Genomic DNA, 15,150 nt, shown 5'->3' on the forward strand with positions numbered 1-15,150 from the left:
GAATTTTTTTTCCAACGCGTGCAAAGTTGTGAGAAGCAAAATGACAGAAATTCATAACTGAGTTGAAAAGAATATATGTACATCTACAAAGAATCTGGACGTAATTCTCGTATATAATGTACTTCAAGAATTTATTATTTTTACGGCACAAGTGGATCGCGGTTTCGACATGACAGTAGAGAGATATGATTTTCTTAGGCAGCGCTCGCAACCCGAACATTAAATACATACATATAGAATTAAACAAATTATACGAAGAAGAAAGCATGCAGATTTGAAACTTAACAAAAGGAGAAGTAAAACAACTTGGTAAGACAACAATAGATAGGCCAAAAGCGTACTAACTCTCTATAAATCTAGCATCCTACTTTAGAAATTTCTTGGTTTTTTATCAGGCTTCAAAAATTAATTCTCGCTAAGTTTCCTCCTTTCTATAATATTTGGATGTGTTACTTCAAATTACTTATCTATCAATATTTTACGGTCAGTCATATTCGTCTTCATCATTATGAAATCATCATAATAACTATATTTTTTTCTTAAGAAAAAGAATATCTTCTAATCATATAAGTAAGAACCCTCTCGACGTTGTGGGCTGAACAGTCATATTCGGACTTAAAAAAAAGGAAAACAGGTTCAGAAAATTGACCTTACTGAAGCAGAGTGAAAAATACCCGAATAAACAATACCATCTTTGACATAAACATTACTCGCATAAAATCGTCTTTCTCTTTCTCGCTAACACTGACTTCGTGCCTTTTTGGGATCGTTCTTTAGCTGGCCATGGAGATTCCTTCAATATTTACGTCCACGCAAATCTACCAAATAGAAGAAGAATCATGAAATCCACGGGAAGTTGAGATTTTTGAAACTGTATCTTCCAATATATCAGAAACCTCAAGTGTTAATATAGTAGTCTTTGAACCTACAGGCTGAATAACATAACATTCATACAAACCTTGGTCTTCACTCAAAAGAACTTTTGTCAGGTCCTCGATATAGGAATTAGAAGCAGGAGCAGTTGGATCTACGGACAGGAAATTGACGACAACATTGTTGAGAAAGCTAATCAGTTCCTACATTCTTCAACTTATTGATTCGACTGAGTAGTAGTTCACATGTCAATTCGAACTATTGAGCTGAATGTTAAGCCAAATATTTTTGTATTAGTGAAATATTATTTTATAAAGTAATTACACCAAGAGTGAGAAGAATAGTAAGAATTAAATGGAACAGTGACGTTCTTACATTCCGAATGCCATTAATTGTTCCCAGCTATAAGATTAGATTATAATTGGATTACCAAATAGAGAAGGCCTCATCAATGGAACCATGGTATTAATCATACCTTTACTGTCAAAGTTACAGAGGGCACAATCAGCACATGAAGTATCAGAAAATATAGTACATCGCACTGATATCGCACCAATAATAGACAAACAAAAAAAGTTATTAGATGAATTACCAGTATATTTAAACCGCCATATTTTTCTTTTCTCTAGTTTGACAATATTTTAATTAATGCAAAATTCACATTATTCAGTTGATGAAATACCACATTAAAACCTCTTTTCTAGATGACATTCAGAAAAGTACTGTTACGCCAAGTTATAGCAAAATGTATTTGCACCAGTTCATGATATATAACTTTATAACAATTTCAAAGAATAAAAAACAGATTAAATTTTTTTTTTTCCAAAAGCGAAACATACCTATTAAATGTTTCAGGAATCATGGTAACAACTCTTTTCCCAATTGGTTAGAAAAGTAGTACATAAACCTCAAAAACACAATTTTCTTATTTGATCCTACAAATATTTCTGGAATCATCTCAGCAACTCTTTTCCCATTTGTTCATCAATCCTAGCAACATAAGTAGTAAATTCAAAAGAAGATGTATTTATTTATGGAATTGCTGAATTATCAACAGTAAGTTCAATAGGTCATGGAGGGGCCAACTACATATTTGTCTTAACTACTCATAAGAGGAAAAGAAATAGAACCATAAATGACAAAAATTCAGCATTGAGTTTAAAAGAATATTTGTAGAAATTTACAAAGAATCTACACCATATTTTTGTATGTATTGTAGTTCCAGAAGTTCTTTTTCCAACGGCACAAGCAGAACATGGTTTCAACTTGAATACGGACAATCTTCTTTCCAAGTCTAACTGTGAAAAGAGGAATACCAAAAATTTATAACTGAATTTAAAAGTATATCTGTATAAATCAACAAAGAATCTTGGTCTAATTTTTTAATATATTGTAGTTCAAGAAGTCCTCTTTCCAACGGCACAATTGGATCGCAATTTCGACATGCCATTGGAGAGATAAACTTTTTTTAGTCAGAGCGTGCAAAACTGTAAAAATCAGAATTGCAGAAACTTATAACTGAGTCGAAAAGAATATCTGTATAAATATACAAAGAATTTGGACCTGATTTTTGTAGATATTGTTCTTCAGCAGTCTTCTTTCTAACAGCATAAGCGGAACGTGATTTTGACATGTCTGCAGAGAGATATGAATTTTTTAGTTAGGATACACAAAGCTGTAAAAACCTTAATACCTGAAATTCGGAACTTAATTCCAAAGCAGATCTGTATAAATCTATAAAGAATGAAAACCTTATTTTTGTACATACTGTAGCTCAAGAAGTTCTCTTTCCAACATCACAAGTTGGATCGTAATTTCTTTCAACATGCTAAATAAAACAATGTATACAAAAGACATTATCATCAAAAAAGAAATCTTAGTAATTAAATAGTATAAAAGTAAACAGAAGAAGCGTACCACCTCAACAATTGTCAGAATAAATTTGGAAAAACTTCTTTAAATACTACATTTGTAGCTTCAGTAGTTATTTGTCCATCATCATCATAAACCAAAATTTTTAATCCCTTTCTAGTTGTCACCCCGGAAAGAGCAACATATAACTGTCCGTGTGTAAACACAGATTTCTTCAAAAATAATCTCACGTGAGACAATGATACAGTGATTGGAAATTGTCTTCGTTGGTACTTAAATGGAATTCTAGCATCAGATGGAGTCAATATAATTCTTGGAATAAATACTTTCTGTCCAGCTATATGTCCTGATAAAACCTTGGTTTCAATAACTTGATTTCCAAGTTTAGTTATGATCAACCTTGTTCCATTACACAATCCTGCTGATTGGTGAACACCTACCTTTAGAGTAAGAGCATGATTTGAAACTCCAGAACATTTAATAGTGTTCAAAAATTCTGGTGTGTGTACATGTTCCAATGCTGAATAAGTTTGATCACAGCTGCAAATTATATCGGAACTCAAATATGATTTCTCAGGACTATGATTGAGTGAAATCATATATTCGTTGATTGATTCTACCATATCAAGAGTTGGAGCAAGAATGGCTCTTTGTTGGAGGTATCCTATATCGTTGCAATAATTGATAAAATCGGGATATGTACTTTCCACAATAGCAGATATTGGATCAACAAAATCTTTTATCAGAAGATCATCTGGTATTTCGACTTTTTCATTGCCATCAACTGAATTATCAATCATACCATCACCAATTTTCAAAATCCAATCTAAAAAACTTTCAACTCTTGCATCTGGGGCCCTATTTCAATACTTTACAATTTCATATTCTTTGTTAGCGTTAAGTGTTGACAATGAGACCATAAATAAGAAGAATTGAGAGAAGCATTAACAATATCTTGCCTAGTACCTTTTGGAATGACAGGTAATATTTGTCTGAAGTCACCACCAAGAACAACTGTTTTACCTCCAAATGGTCGTTCTAAGTTGGATGCATCTTTGAATCTTAAAATATCTCTTAGAGTTCTATCAAGAGCTTCAAAACAATATCTATGCATCATGGGTGCCTCATCCCAAATAATCAACTTTGCCTTGACAATCAAATTTGCTAACAGAGAACCTTGCTTGATATTACATGTTGAATCTTCAGTAAGATTGAGTGAAATTACAAATCATGAATGAGCTGTTCGACCACTTGGTAACAAAAGAGATGTAATCCCGCTAGATGCAACAGTTAACACAATATCTCCTTTAGATCTTATGGCAGAAGAAAGAGTCCTCCAAATAAAAGTCTTGCCTGTTCCTCCAAAACAATATAAAAAGAAAAATTCACCTTTGTCTTCATTCACAACTGTTATTATTTTTTTATAAATACAATTTTGCTCATCTGTCAAATTCTTTACTAACTCTTCATGTTCCTCTGCCAAAGCGCATCTACAATTCATCTCGAATTAATCTGTTACTGATGTCAACTTCTTCTTCTTTATAAACAGGCGTTGGCATTGTTGGAAAATCCTGAAAATTTCTTCCACAACCTTTTAAGAAGTTTTCCAACTTTTTCAAATAACGATTTTTCAACTCATCATCTGATAGGTCAAATTCTGAAAAAACCAAAAATAAAAATTTAAAAATTAAATACAATTTCAATTAAATCTTACAAGTTAGTGTAGCTACATGAAATGAATAATAAGATTAATGGATTGATAAAACGCAAAATGGTGATTTATATGAATATGAAGGCCATTTTTATTATCAGCGAATTTGAAGCATTAAGATAGTCCAAACTATCCAGTTCATTTTATTTAGAAAGACTGCAAACCTTGAAGTGAATATGCATTTCTTATACCCAATGTTACCAGAAAGCGAGTTTTATTGGGGGTATTTAGAAAATATTATGGTAAATGCATTAATTCATACCAATATTATTCTTATGATCTAAAGTCAACACTATATCAAAAAGACAAACATAACTAAACATAATTTGCTGGAACCTCAAGTTCTTTGATGCATTTTGCAGGAATTGAAGGGGGAAAATGTCAAGCATTGTACAATCAGATTACTTTGAATGACCTACTAAAAAATTAAATTACAACATAAAGTCAAGCAAATCATTCATAATTATGAAATATCATACAATAACTCGAAATTGAAAGTACTATTTTAAGTACCTGGGTTATCCAACATCGTTCTTTCTGCGTGAAGGATATCTTCTGATAGTAAATGCCATGTTGCTTGCCAAACACTTTCTGGACGTGACATTGAATTTGATAAAAGTAACATAGCAAATAATTGCGTAAGATATGATGTCATTCCCCAATTACTTGCTTCTATTATAGCATCCACATATTCTTTGTCATCATCTAATAAACCCAAAGCATAACATGCATCTCTAAAAGTCTTATGATCACAACCGTTGATTTTTCTGAGTTCCTCATAGGACTTTGGACCTTTAATGACATTTAACAACAATCTAAGGTAATATTGCTCGCCAGATCCAGGTGGAACAAAGAAGATTCTCCTAATAGAAAATGCAGATGTTTGTCTTTTTTCTCATCTTTTCAATTTCTTTTTCCACACAAACTTGAGAGAAAATTCTGCATAAGTTAATTCTCTTGCTTCAGGAAATATCTTATTTGCCTCAAACCAACTTAAAAACATAGATTCATTTACTGTTGGTCTATTGACAACTGCATCAATTGGATTATCATCCGAAAATATGACATTTTGATTATTTGGTAGATGAAATGATAGCCTTTCTACAGACGGTTCTCTATGGTGTAGTAGGAATTTAAAAATTCTCCAAGAAACTTCTGTCACGACCCAAAAATCCCACCACAGGCGCCGTGATGGCACCTAGTCTCTAAGACTAGGTAAGCCGATTTCAATTACATTTTTGGAGCCATTTTTTTTAATTAAATAAGTAACCAAAACTAACAGCGGAATAAATATTACAACTTTCCAAGACTGGTAGTACTGAGTCACAAACTCTAACTGAATACATGGAATGATCACGAGGACCGAATATACAATACTGTTTGATAAAAAATTAACAGTACAATGAAATAAAAAGACTCCAAGGGACTGCGACGACCAAGCAGCTCTACCTTGAATCCTTACGATCCCGCTTTAACTCTTCTCAAGTCCAATAACTCCAATACTTGGCTCTGCACAAAAATATACAGAAGTGTAGTATGAGTACACCACGGTCGGTACCCAGTAAGTATCAAGACTAATCTCAGTGGAGTAGAGACGAGGTACAGTCAAGACACTCACTAGTCTAATAGCATGTGCAATATAATATACAAAATAATAGGAAGCAGATAACAATAAGGGAAACATAAAACAACCAGTAATATGCACAGCAGACAACAAGAATACCATTAATATCGCTCAACAATTAATAAATACAATTACACACAATAAATCAAATCCTTCAAATAAATGTCTTTCATATATAATTCTTTCAAATATAATTTTCTCAAATAATTACCTTTCAAATATAATTCTTTCATATAATACATTCTACATAAAAATCCTTTCAAATAAATATTTTGAATATAATTCTTTCAATTAAAAAGTCACCACGTGATACCTCGTTTCATAATCATAAAAATACGGGTCTCAGCCCATTTCCATATTTTTTGTAAACACGGGTCTCAACCCATTTTTCATATTTTCACGGCACCTCGTGCCCATAATTAAATCATCATATTTTTCCGGCACCTCGTGCCCTCATTTCATATCACAACTGCACGGACAATTCACGTACCAAATATCATTATCATTTAATCACAGTACCTCGTGCCCACAATTCATATCACAACTGCACGGAAAATTCACGTGCCAATATCCTCATTATTTACTTACGGCACCTCGTGACCACATTTCATTTTATAATCTGCCTGGCAATAGCCACAGGCTCTCAATTTCAACATAAATTAGATTGTTATCAATTTACCAATAACAAGAAAAATTGCACAAGGTATAAAAAATAAACACAAGAATATCACAACATCACATGAAAATCATCAACCCCACAACCCCACATCATCACATATCGTCCCTGACAATAGCCATCATTATCGCTCCTATTGCCACCCTTATCACTCTTATAGCCACCCTTATCGCTCCACCCAGACAATATCAATAGTCACCCTTATTGCCATCCTTATCGCTCCTATAGCCACCCTTATCGCTTTGCCCAGACAATATTCTAACAAACACAACAACAGTGAAATGCCATCTTTATCCCACATAATATCAACAGTGAAATGCCATCCTTATCTCCCCAAAATAATAACTCACACAATACAACAATTTACACGAAAAATTAACATGGTAACATAATAAAATCAATTCATATCACAATTTGCCCAATGGCCACAATCAAATTCCAAAGATATAACAAAAATTAATTAATTTCACAACAAATAGCCCAAGGCTCCGCACAATGTATATAACACCGAAAAGCAATCAATAGAGATAGAAATTACTCAGTATAAAGAAAAACCTTCATTAATGCAAATTTAGATAATTATATTGACACTTATTCTTAAGCTCGCTTATATTAATTATTTGCATAAGAAAATTCATATTGGAATTAATTTTCAAGAAATATTAAACCAACAATACTCACAAAATTTCATAGATATTTCAAGTAACAATCACATCAAATTATCATATAAAAATAAATTCAACAATAAGGATATAGGCATGGCAAACAGATGATTTAATAATTTTCCATAATTTTCCAATTTACTACACAATAACGCTTAAGACTTTAATTCAATGAATTTTGCATGTATAAGCCCGAGTACGTACTCGTCACCCTACGTACACGGTTTTTCACATTTCACAAATGACACATAAGACTCAATGCCTAAGGGGTAATTCCCCCACTCGAGGTTAAGCAAGACACTTACCTTTTTGAAGTTAGGCCGATATTCCAAAATAGCTTTCTTGCTTGAATTGACCTCCGGACAGCTAAAATCTATCCAAATTAATTGTATAACTCCATTAAAATTTGTCAGAAATTATTTCGGATAATAATACGTCGACTTAACTTTATTTCAAAAAGTCAACAAAAGTCACCTCGGAACCCGACATAATTTTCATGAAATCCGAACACAACCATACCAATTTTATCGAATTCCAATAACAACTCGACCTCCAAATCTTAAATTTTTGTTTTCAAATCTCTAAGTTCAAACCCCCGATTTACACTTCAAAAATATGTAATCTAATAGGATTATTCGATGATAATCCAATATTATGGAGTAAAAATAATCACAAGGGACTTACCTCAACTTTTCCTGTGAAAACCTTGCTCAAAAAGCGCCCAACCCGAGCTTGAAATGCCCAAAAATGGCAAAAACTCGGAACCCCTCTGTTTTTATATTGCCCAGGGGTTTTCGCACCCGCGGTGATTTCTTCGCACCTGCGGCTTCGCACCCGCGGTAAAATTCTTCGCACATGTGGCTTCACACCCGCGGTAAAATTCTTCGCACCCGCGGCATAATTTTTCGCACCCGCTGTGCCAGGCCAACCCATGCATTTTCCAATTTCGCGACTAATTCCTCGCTCTGCGAGCTCGCACCTGCTGCCCTTTTTTGCGCAAGTGCGATCATACCAAATGCCCAACTTCTTCAATTCTTCCTCCAAATCCAAATTCGATCTGTTAGGCATCCGAACTCCCCCGAGCCCCTCCTCCCCCCTCCAGGACCTCAACCAAATATACTATCAAGTCCTAAAACATCATACGAATATAGTCAAATTCTTAAATCACATCAAACATCACCAAAACGACGAATCATACCTCAAATCAAAATCTATGAACTTTGAACTTTCAAATTTCTATATCTTGTGCCGAAACACATCAAATCAATTCGGAATGACTTCAAATTTTACACACAAGTTATAATTGATATAACGAAGCTATTCCCATTTTCGGAATCGAAATCCGACCTCGTTATCAAAAATTCACGCTTCGGTCGGACTTTTCCCAAAATCTTATATTTTCTAACTTTTGCCAAAATGTGTCGAATTGTCCTACGGACTTCCAAATCCAAATTCGAACATACGCCTAAGTCCGAAATCATCATATGAAGCTATTGACATCATCAAAATTCTATTCCAAGGTCGTTTGCTCAAAAGTCAACTCTCCGGTCAATTCTTTCCATTTAAGCTTCAAAATGAGAATTTTTCTTTAAATTAAATTCCGAATCTTCCGAAAATCAAACACGACCACATCCGTGAGTCATAATACATATTATGAAGTTGTCCGGGATATTAATTCGTTGAACGAGGCGTTAATTCTTAAAACGATAAGTCAGGTCGTTACAGCTTCGTATGGAGATATGTATCGGCAATCACAGTATATTTATTTCATCAACAGCCGATGAGTCTTCCTTATTTACACTTTGAGAAAAAGCTGCGGTGACACGATCATTTCCTTTATTAACATACTTAAATAAGTATTTAATGGATCGTGATTGATTGTACCATTCTACATTAATATGTGTGCTATACTTCAATAATAAAAATCTATTATGCGGTACTACATACCTGTTATCCAACTCAATACCTACTCTCCTTGCGGTTCTACCATTATCCCTTCTTCTATAAATAGGATACCATTCTTCATCAATTGTGGTTGATGCCACAAACATTTTTGGAAAGTGCTTTGTACATCTTCTATTCTGCATGCAAGGAGAAGATTTTCTAGCAGAACCACAAGGGCCATGCATCATAAAATTTGTAACGGCATTATAATAATAAGGATCTGCGATATTTGGGTATTTATTACGCAGAAAAGCAAAATATGTGCATGAGGCAAGCCCCGCTTTTGGAATTCAACTGTATAAATCACTGCATATAAAATAATTAATTATATTAGTAAAGATTTTTTTTATATTAGCTTATAATAACTTAAGATAAAAATGTAATAATTGTTATAGAACATAATCATTACACCTGTAGGTCCTTTATCATGTGATCAAATTTTACTTTGAAAACCCTTGTTAAAATGTCTGGATGATCTTCTGGAGATAATCCCCTACTCGTCACAAATCTAGTAATCTCAGGACATTTTGGGTTGCAAGTAAATGTGATGAAGAGATCAGGGTATCCTGCCCATTTGCATATTGCCTTGGCATCTTGATAATTTTACAACATGTAATGTGTGCCCCCCCCCCCCCCCCCCGTGAAGCTGGAAGAGAGTGTAACTCTTTGTCCTTAAGAAGAAGGTTCAATATCTCCATGCAAAACAACATCTTCTAACCCTTTGTAAAAGTGGGCTCTCAGCTGTTTTTGATGAAGCCTAATAAACCTTAATCGAAAAGATTCCATCATTGTATATCCATCTACCAAAAATTGCTGAAATAACATTCTAAACGATACAATTGTTGGGAGTTCATGCTTCCTTTCTTGAATTTTGTATGATAAGTATTCACGCGTGCTAACACATTTCCTTCCACCAGTCGATTCATCCTTTTCATTTAACGGAATATCTTCTCGGTATCCGTCTTCACCATATGGAAATAGTAACGGATATTGCAAACCTAAGTATGCACCATTTAGTTCATTTATCCTTTGTAGTTGTCCAGATTGGCTTTCAACTATGATATCTCTGTCAGACGTTGTTTGTTCAAAATCGCCAACCACCAAAGCATCTACCTCTGAAACTGTTGGCAAGTTGTATCTTCTTCCATCACAGCCTCTTTTCCCTATTAATCTGAGTCTAATATTTGAGCTTCGATCTACTTGAAATCGATCTCTTAACATTCTAAATGACTTTGCCAGAACATTGTGTTCATCAAGCATTTGCTTCAGATCATTCACAATTTCAGCATGAAGTTGATTATCACTTTCACCATGACTGTGAAAATTAAAAATTGAATTCAACTAATAAGGTATGTCTGTTATAAAATTAATTCTTAAAATAATATTATTAAGCAATTGATTAATAATAACCTGATAGCCTGAATTCTATTGTCCACCATTTTCCGTATCATAGATATATAATTGTGCAAATTTTGGGATAGATCCGTATGGAGGCAATAAGCTTCCAATCTAATGATAATTTTGCCCAGATAATCTGAATGTTCTCGGCCCCTTATTTTGGTTGACAGAGACATCAATCTTTCCTCCCATTGATGTAAATGAAAACATAGAATTATATGTTCGAATATTCTCTCTGAAATGTTTACTTTTTGCACCTTCATGAAAATAGAATTTAGATATACGTACAATTTTAGTGTTGTTTCATTTTATTAAATGAATTTATATATTAACCTGATCCAAACAATAATTCCTTTAAAATCGAAGGAGGCTCCTTTGCATTTGGCACCTTGATCTTTCCGTGACCACAACACAAACTGAATACTGGTTTTTTATTCTTATACTTCTTCTCAATTCTTTCCTCATACCAAAAATATGCCCCACAATAATCACATTCATATGTAGCATCTCTAATATCCCAGTAATCTGATATTGTTAGAGCAAAATATAGAGTTAAATTCACTTCACTTTGTCACGACCCAAAATCCAACTAGTCGTGATGGCACCTAACCCAACCCGTTAGGTAAGCCAATTACCAACTATCCAATTTTAATAATAATTATTAACGTAATTTAAGTAAATAAAGGTCTTAATCTTATACAATCCCCAAGAACTGGTAGTATAAATCACGAGCTTCTAAGAATAGAGTATACAAAGCGGAAATGAAATGAATACATAGTCTGTTTGGATAGTACATAAACAGAGCTTTTATAAATCTAAGGCTAACATGAATAAAAGGCAGCTACAACAGGAACACAGGTACATCTTCAAATCCCGCAACCATCGAGCACATCAACAACAACAGCCAACATCTGCACGCAATGTGCAGAAGTATAGTATCAGTACAACCGATCCCATGTACTGAGTAAGTAACAAACCTAGCCGTAGGTTGAAAATAGTGATGAGCTTCCACCAAGGTCGGGTCCATAACCAATAGTCCACAACAGTCCATAATAACATAACGCAAATAATACCAGAAGTAACTCAGAGATAAAATACTCAGCCAAATCATGATTTGAAAAATAATAGTTCTTCCTTTCAAATACATCGGTGAAAACCCAAATCGTTTGCCGAAGTTGCCAAAAATATGAATAGTTTGAAAACAATAAATTTCTCCCAAAATCTTTTTGTTAATAAATTAGATGTTTCATTTTTCCTTCCAGATAACCGTTGTAAAAACAATTGCATCACTATGTCCATCTGTCAAAATGTGTGAGAAATCTCAACATACTTTATTATTATAGCACGTGAGTTGTCCGTGCAACACGTGAGTTGTCCGTGCAGATTATAGCGCTTGGGCTGAAGGAGCCCCTCCGGAGTCTGTACACACCCCCAGTAGCGTAGGTACCTACTAAGTGCGAGTGCCGAGTTCTGAGTGCCGAGTGCTGAGTGATTGGGAGGCATGAGTGATTGTGAGGTATGCCCGAGTGGCATGAGTAATTGTGAGATTTGCCCAAGTGGCATGAGTGACTGTGAGGTATGCCCGAGAGGCACGAGTGACTGTGAGGTTTGCCCGAGGGGCTGTATATGAGTGATGTTCTGCCCGAGGGACTGTTTATGATTTTATCACTGAGTTGCATCGCATTGTCATGCACACATGACATACAGGCATAGAGATGTATTTTTCTCATATTGTACAACATTACACATATAATAATCCTCACAATCAGGCCTTCGGCCTCACTCAGTCATCAATCTCTCTAGCCTTTCGGGCTCACAATGTCATGAAAATAGCCCAAAAGGGATGATATGATGTATCAATAAATAAGAACAGAGACTAAGATATGATATGCAATGAAATGAATATGACTGAGTATAAATTTTCAATGTAAAACAAATAATTCACAGCAATATAACCTATGTGGGTCCCAATAATACTGGCACATAGCCTCAACATGATTTTTAATATGCTTTTCAGCTCAATTTCTTTAACACATAAAACTGCATGGAAAATGCCAAGATTATTTAACTACAAAATTCCACAGAAATAATTATGTCACAATTTCTATAATGCACGCCCACACGCCCGCCACCTAGCATGTGCGTCACCTCCCAACGATTTACATAATACATATATTCAGGGTTCATACCCTCAGCTCCAAGATTAGAAGAGTTACTTACCTCGAACAAGCCAAATCCAATGCCGATCAAGCTAAACAATGCTCCAGAAATCCCATTATGCGCGTATAAACTCCCGAATGGCTCGAATCTACCACAATTAATTTGATTCAGTCCACACAATTTATAAAAATTAATTACATATCCGAATACTAATATTTTCAACAAAATTCGAAATTACACCCAAAAAATCACATGTGGGGCCACATCTCGAAATCCGACGAAACTCACAAAATACAACAACCCATCCAATTAGAAGTTCAACCATACTAATTTCACTCTATTCCGACTTCGAATCTGTATTCAAACTCGAAAAATTCATTTTGTGACATTATAAAAATTTCCTTCTATTACTCTTGAAGATTCGATAATCTTACACCAAAAATGAAGATTAATTCATGGAATATAATCATAATGGAGTTAAGAACACTTACCCCAAGTTGTGTGGAAAATTTTCTCTCCAAAATCGACCAACCCGAGCTCCAAAATCCGAAAATGGGTGAAAATGTCGAACCCTCGAATTTAAGGTTCTGACCCAGCGATTTCCGCATCTTCGGACAAGACTTACGCACCTGCACCTCTGCTTGTGCGAGAAAAACGTCGCATTTGCGGACTTCACTCGCCTGCCCAGTTTTCGCTTCTGCGCGCATCCGTCCGCATCTGCGCTCACGCAAGTGCGGAATTTTCCCTCGCACCTGCGACCAATGCCTCACAGCCCTCTACCCGCATCTGCGCTCCTTCTCGCGCAAGTGCGATTACGCACCTGCGCACCTCGCTTCAGTGCACCCCTGCTCGCACTTGCGAGCTCGCACCTGCGACTACTTTTCTGCAGGTGCTATTACACCAGAAGGCTTCAGTTCCAACAGTCTTTCAAATTTAAAAATCAATCTGTTAACCATCCAAAACTCACCGGAGGCCCCTGGGAGCTCAACCAACTATATCAACAAGTCTCATAACATAACACGGACCTAATCGAGGCCTCAAATCATACCTAACAACCTCAAAAATACGAACTACACACAAATTCAAGCCTAATAAATTTTCAAATTCTACAAACGATGCCGAAACCTATCAAATCACGTCCGATTGACCTTAAATTTTGCACACAAGTCACATTTCACATTACAAACTTATTCAAATTTTCGGAATCGAATTTCGACCAGGATATCAAAAAGTCAAATCCCCGGTCAAACTTTCCAAAAATTCAACTTTCGGCAATTCTAGCCAAATTCTACTACGGACTTCCAAATAATTTTTCGGACACGCTCCTAAGTCCAAAATTACCATACGGAGCTATTGGAAGCATCAAAACTCCATTCCGGGGTTGTTTACACATAAGTCGATATCCGGTCACTATTTTAACTTAAGCTTTAAACCTTGAAATTAAGTGTTCCAATTCATTCCAAAACCTCACCGGACCCAAACTATTTATCCGGACAATTCATACAACAACTATATAGTATAATTTGAGCAGTAAATGGGGAAACGGTGTTGTAATACTCAAAACGACCGGCCGGGTCGTTATATTCTCCCCCACTTAAACATGCGTTCGTCCTCGAACGTGCCAAAAATTGTTTCCAAGCAATCAAATCGCTGTTCCATCTTACCACACACGTAGCCGGGGGTGAACCCACGTCACCCTATTCCATATGGGCCTGACAACACAATACAACTGAAAATCCTTAATTTAACCTTAGCCCCAAAACCTTGAAATTCAATTCCCAGTCTTCAGAATTTCTTTCAAGACACGAATCTTACATTTACACACTGTATGAGTTTGAACAAGCTGTATCAAGCCATAACCATCACCATAACTACTGACATAATCACCTAACATATTACACAACTCGCATGCTCGTAGCACTATTCCTGATCATAGTGACTACTCCAAAACCAACCACATACTAGTATTAAACCCATATCGAACTAAATCTTATCCCAAAACCTTCGTACACTGTTGATAATAAAAGAAACACGCAAAATTTTATGACCACTTACCAGATCAACAAGTCACGGAGCTCTCTCGCCCCAATCAGAACCATAATCACTTTCTGAGCTGACTTTCAATATTATATTCCTGAATATACCGAAATCAAACCTGATAGTATCCATTCTAGGTCCAATGACCTTATATTACTAAACACAACTATTTCACAAACATGCCACACCAATA

General features: G+C 35.2%; 2 protein-coding genes and 1 long non-coding RNA gene across 3 annotated transcripts; all 3 read right to left on the bottom strand.

Annotated features, from left to right (window-relative positions):
• Nucleotides 1-2,227: 2,227 nt before the first annotated feature.
• On the bottom strand, nucleotides 2,228-2,787 carry LOC108947941 (uncharacterized). The gene is made up of 2 exons (XR_001972556.3): nucleotides 2,625-2,787; nucleotides 2,228-2,508 (listed from the first exon to the last, which is right to left on the bottom strand). It is a non-coding gene; the product is annotated as an uncharacterized lncRNA (long non-coding RNA).
• A 17-nt stretch (nucleotides 2,788-2,804) lies between these two features.
• LOC138904998 (uncharacterized) lies at nucleotides 2,805-9,547 on the bottom strand. The gene is made up of 5 exons (XM_070193500.1): nucleotides 9,366-9,547; nucleotides 4,970-5,319; nucleotides 4,265-4,402; nucleotides 3,712-3,945; nucleotides 2,805-3,529 (listed from the first exon to the last, which is right to left on the bottom strand). Exons 1-5 carry the CDS (start codon nucleotides 9,545-9,547, stop codon nucleotides 2,805-2,807), a joined length of 1,629 nt encoding a protein of 542 aa, XP_070049601.1.
• A 487-nt stretch (nucleotides 9,548-10,034) lies between these two features.
• LOC138904999 (uncharacterized) lies at nucleotides 10,035-10,801 on the bottom strand. Its single transcript, XM_070193501.1, has 2 exons — nucleotides 10,773-10,801; nucleotides 10,035-10,677 (listed from the first exon to the last, which is right to left on the bottom strand). The coding sequence occupies exons 1-2, from the start codon at nucleotides 10,799-10,801 to the stop codon at nucleotides 10,035-10,037; spliced, it is 672 nt and encodes a 223-aa protein (XP_070049602.1).
• Between the last annotated feature and the right edge of the window lie 4,349 nt (nucleotides 10,802-15,150).

The sequence above is a fragment of the Nicotiana tomentosiformis genome, chromosome 2 (genome assembly GCF_000390325.3).
Source record: "Nicotiana tomentosiformis chromosome 2, ASM39032v3, whole genome shotgun sequence".
Classification (NCBI taxonomy): Eukaryota; Viridiplantae; Streptophyta; class Magnoliopsida; order Solanales; family Solanaceae; genus Nicotiana; species Nicotiana tomentosiformis.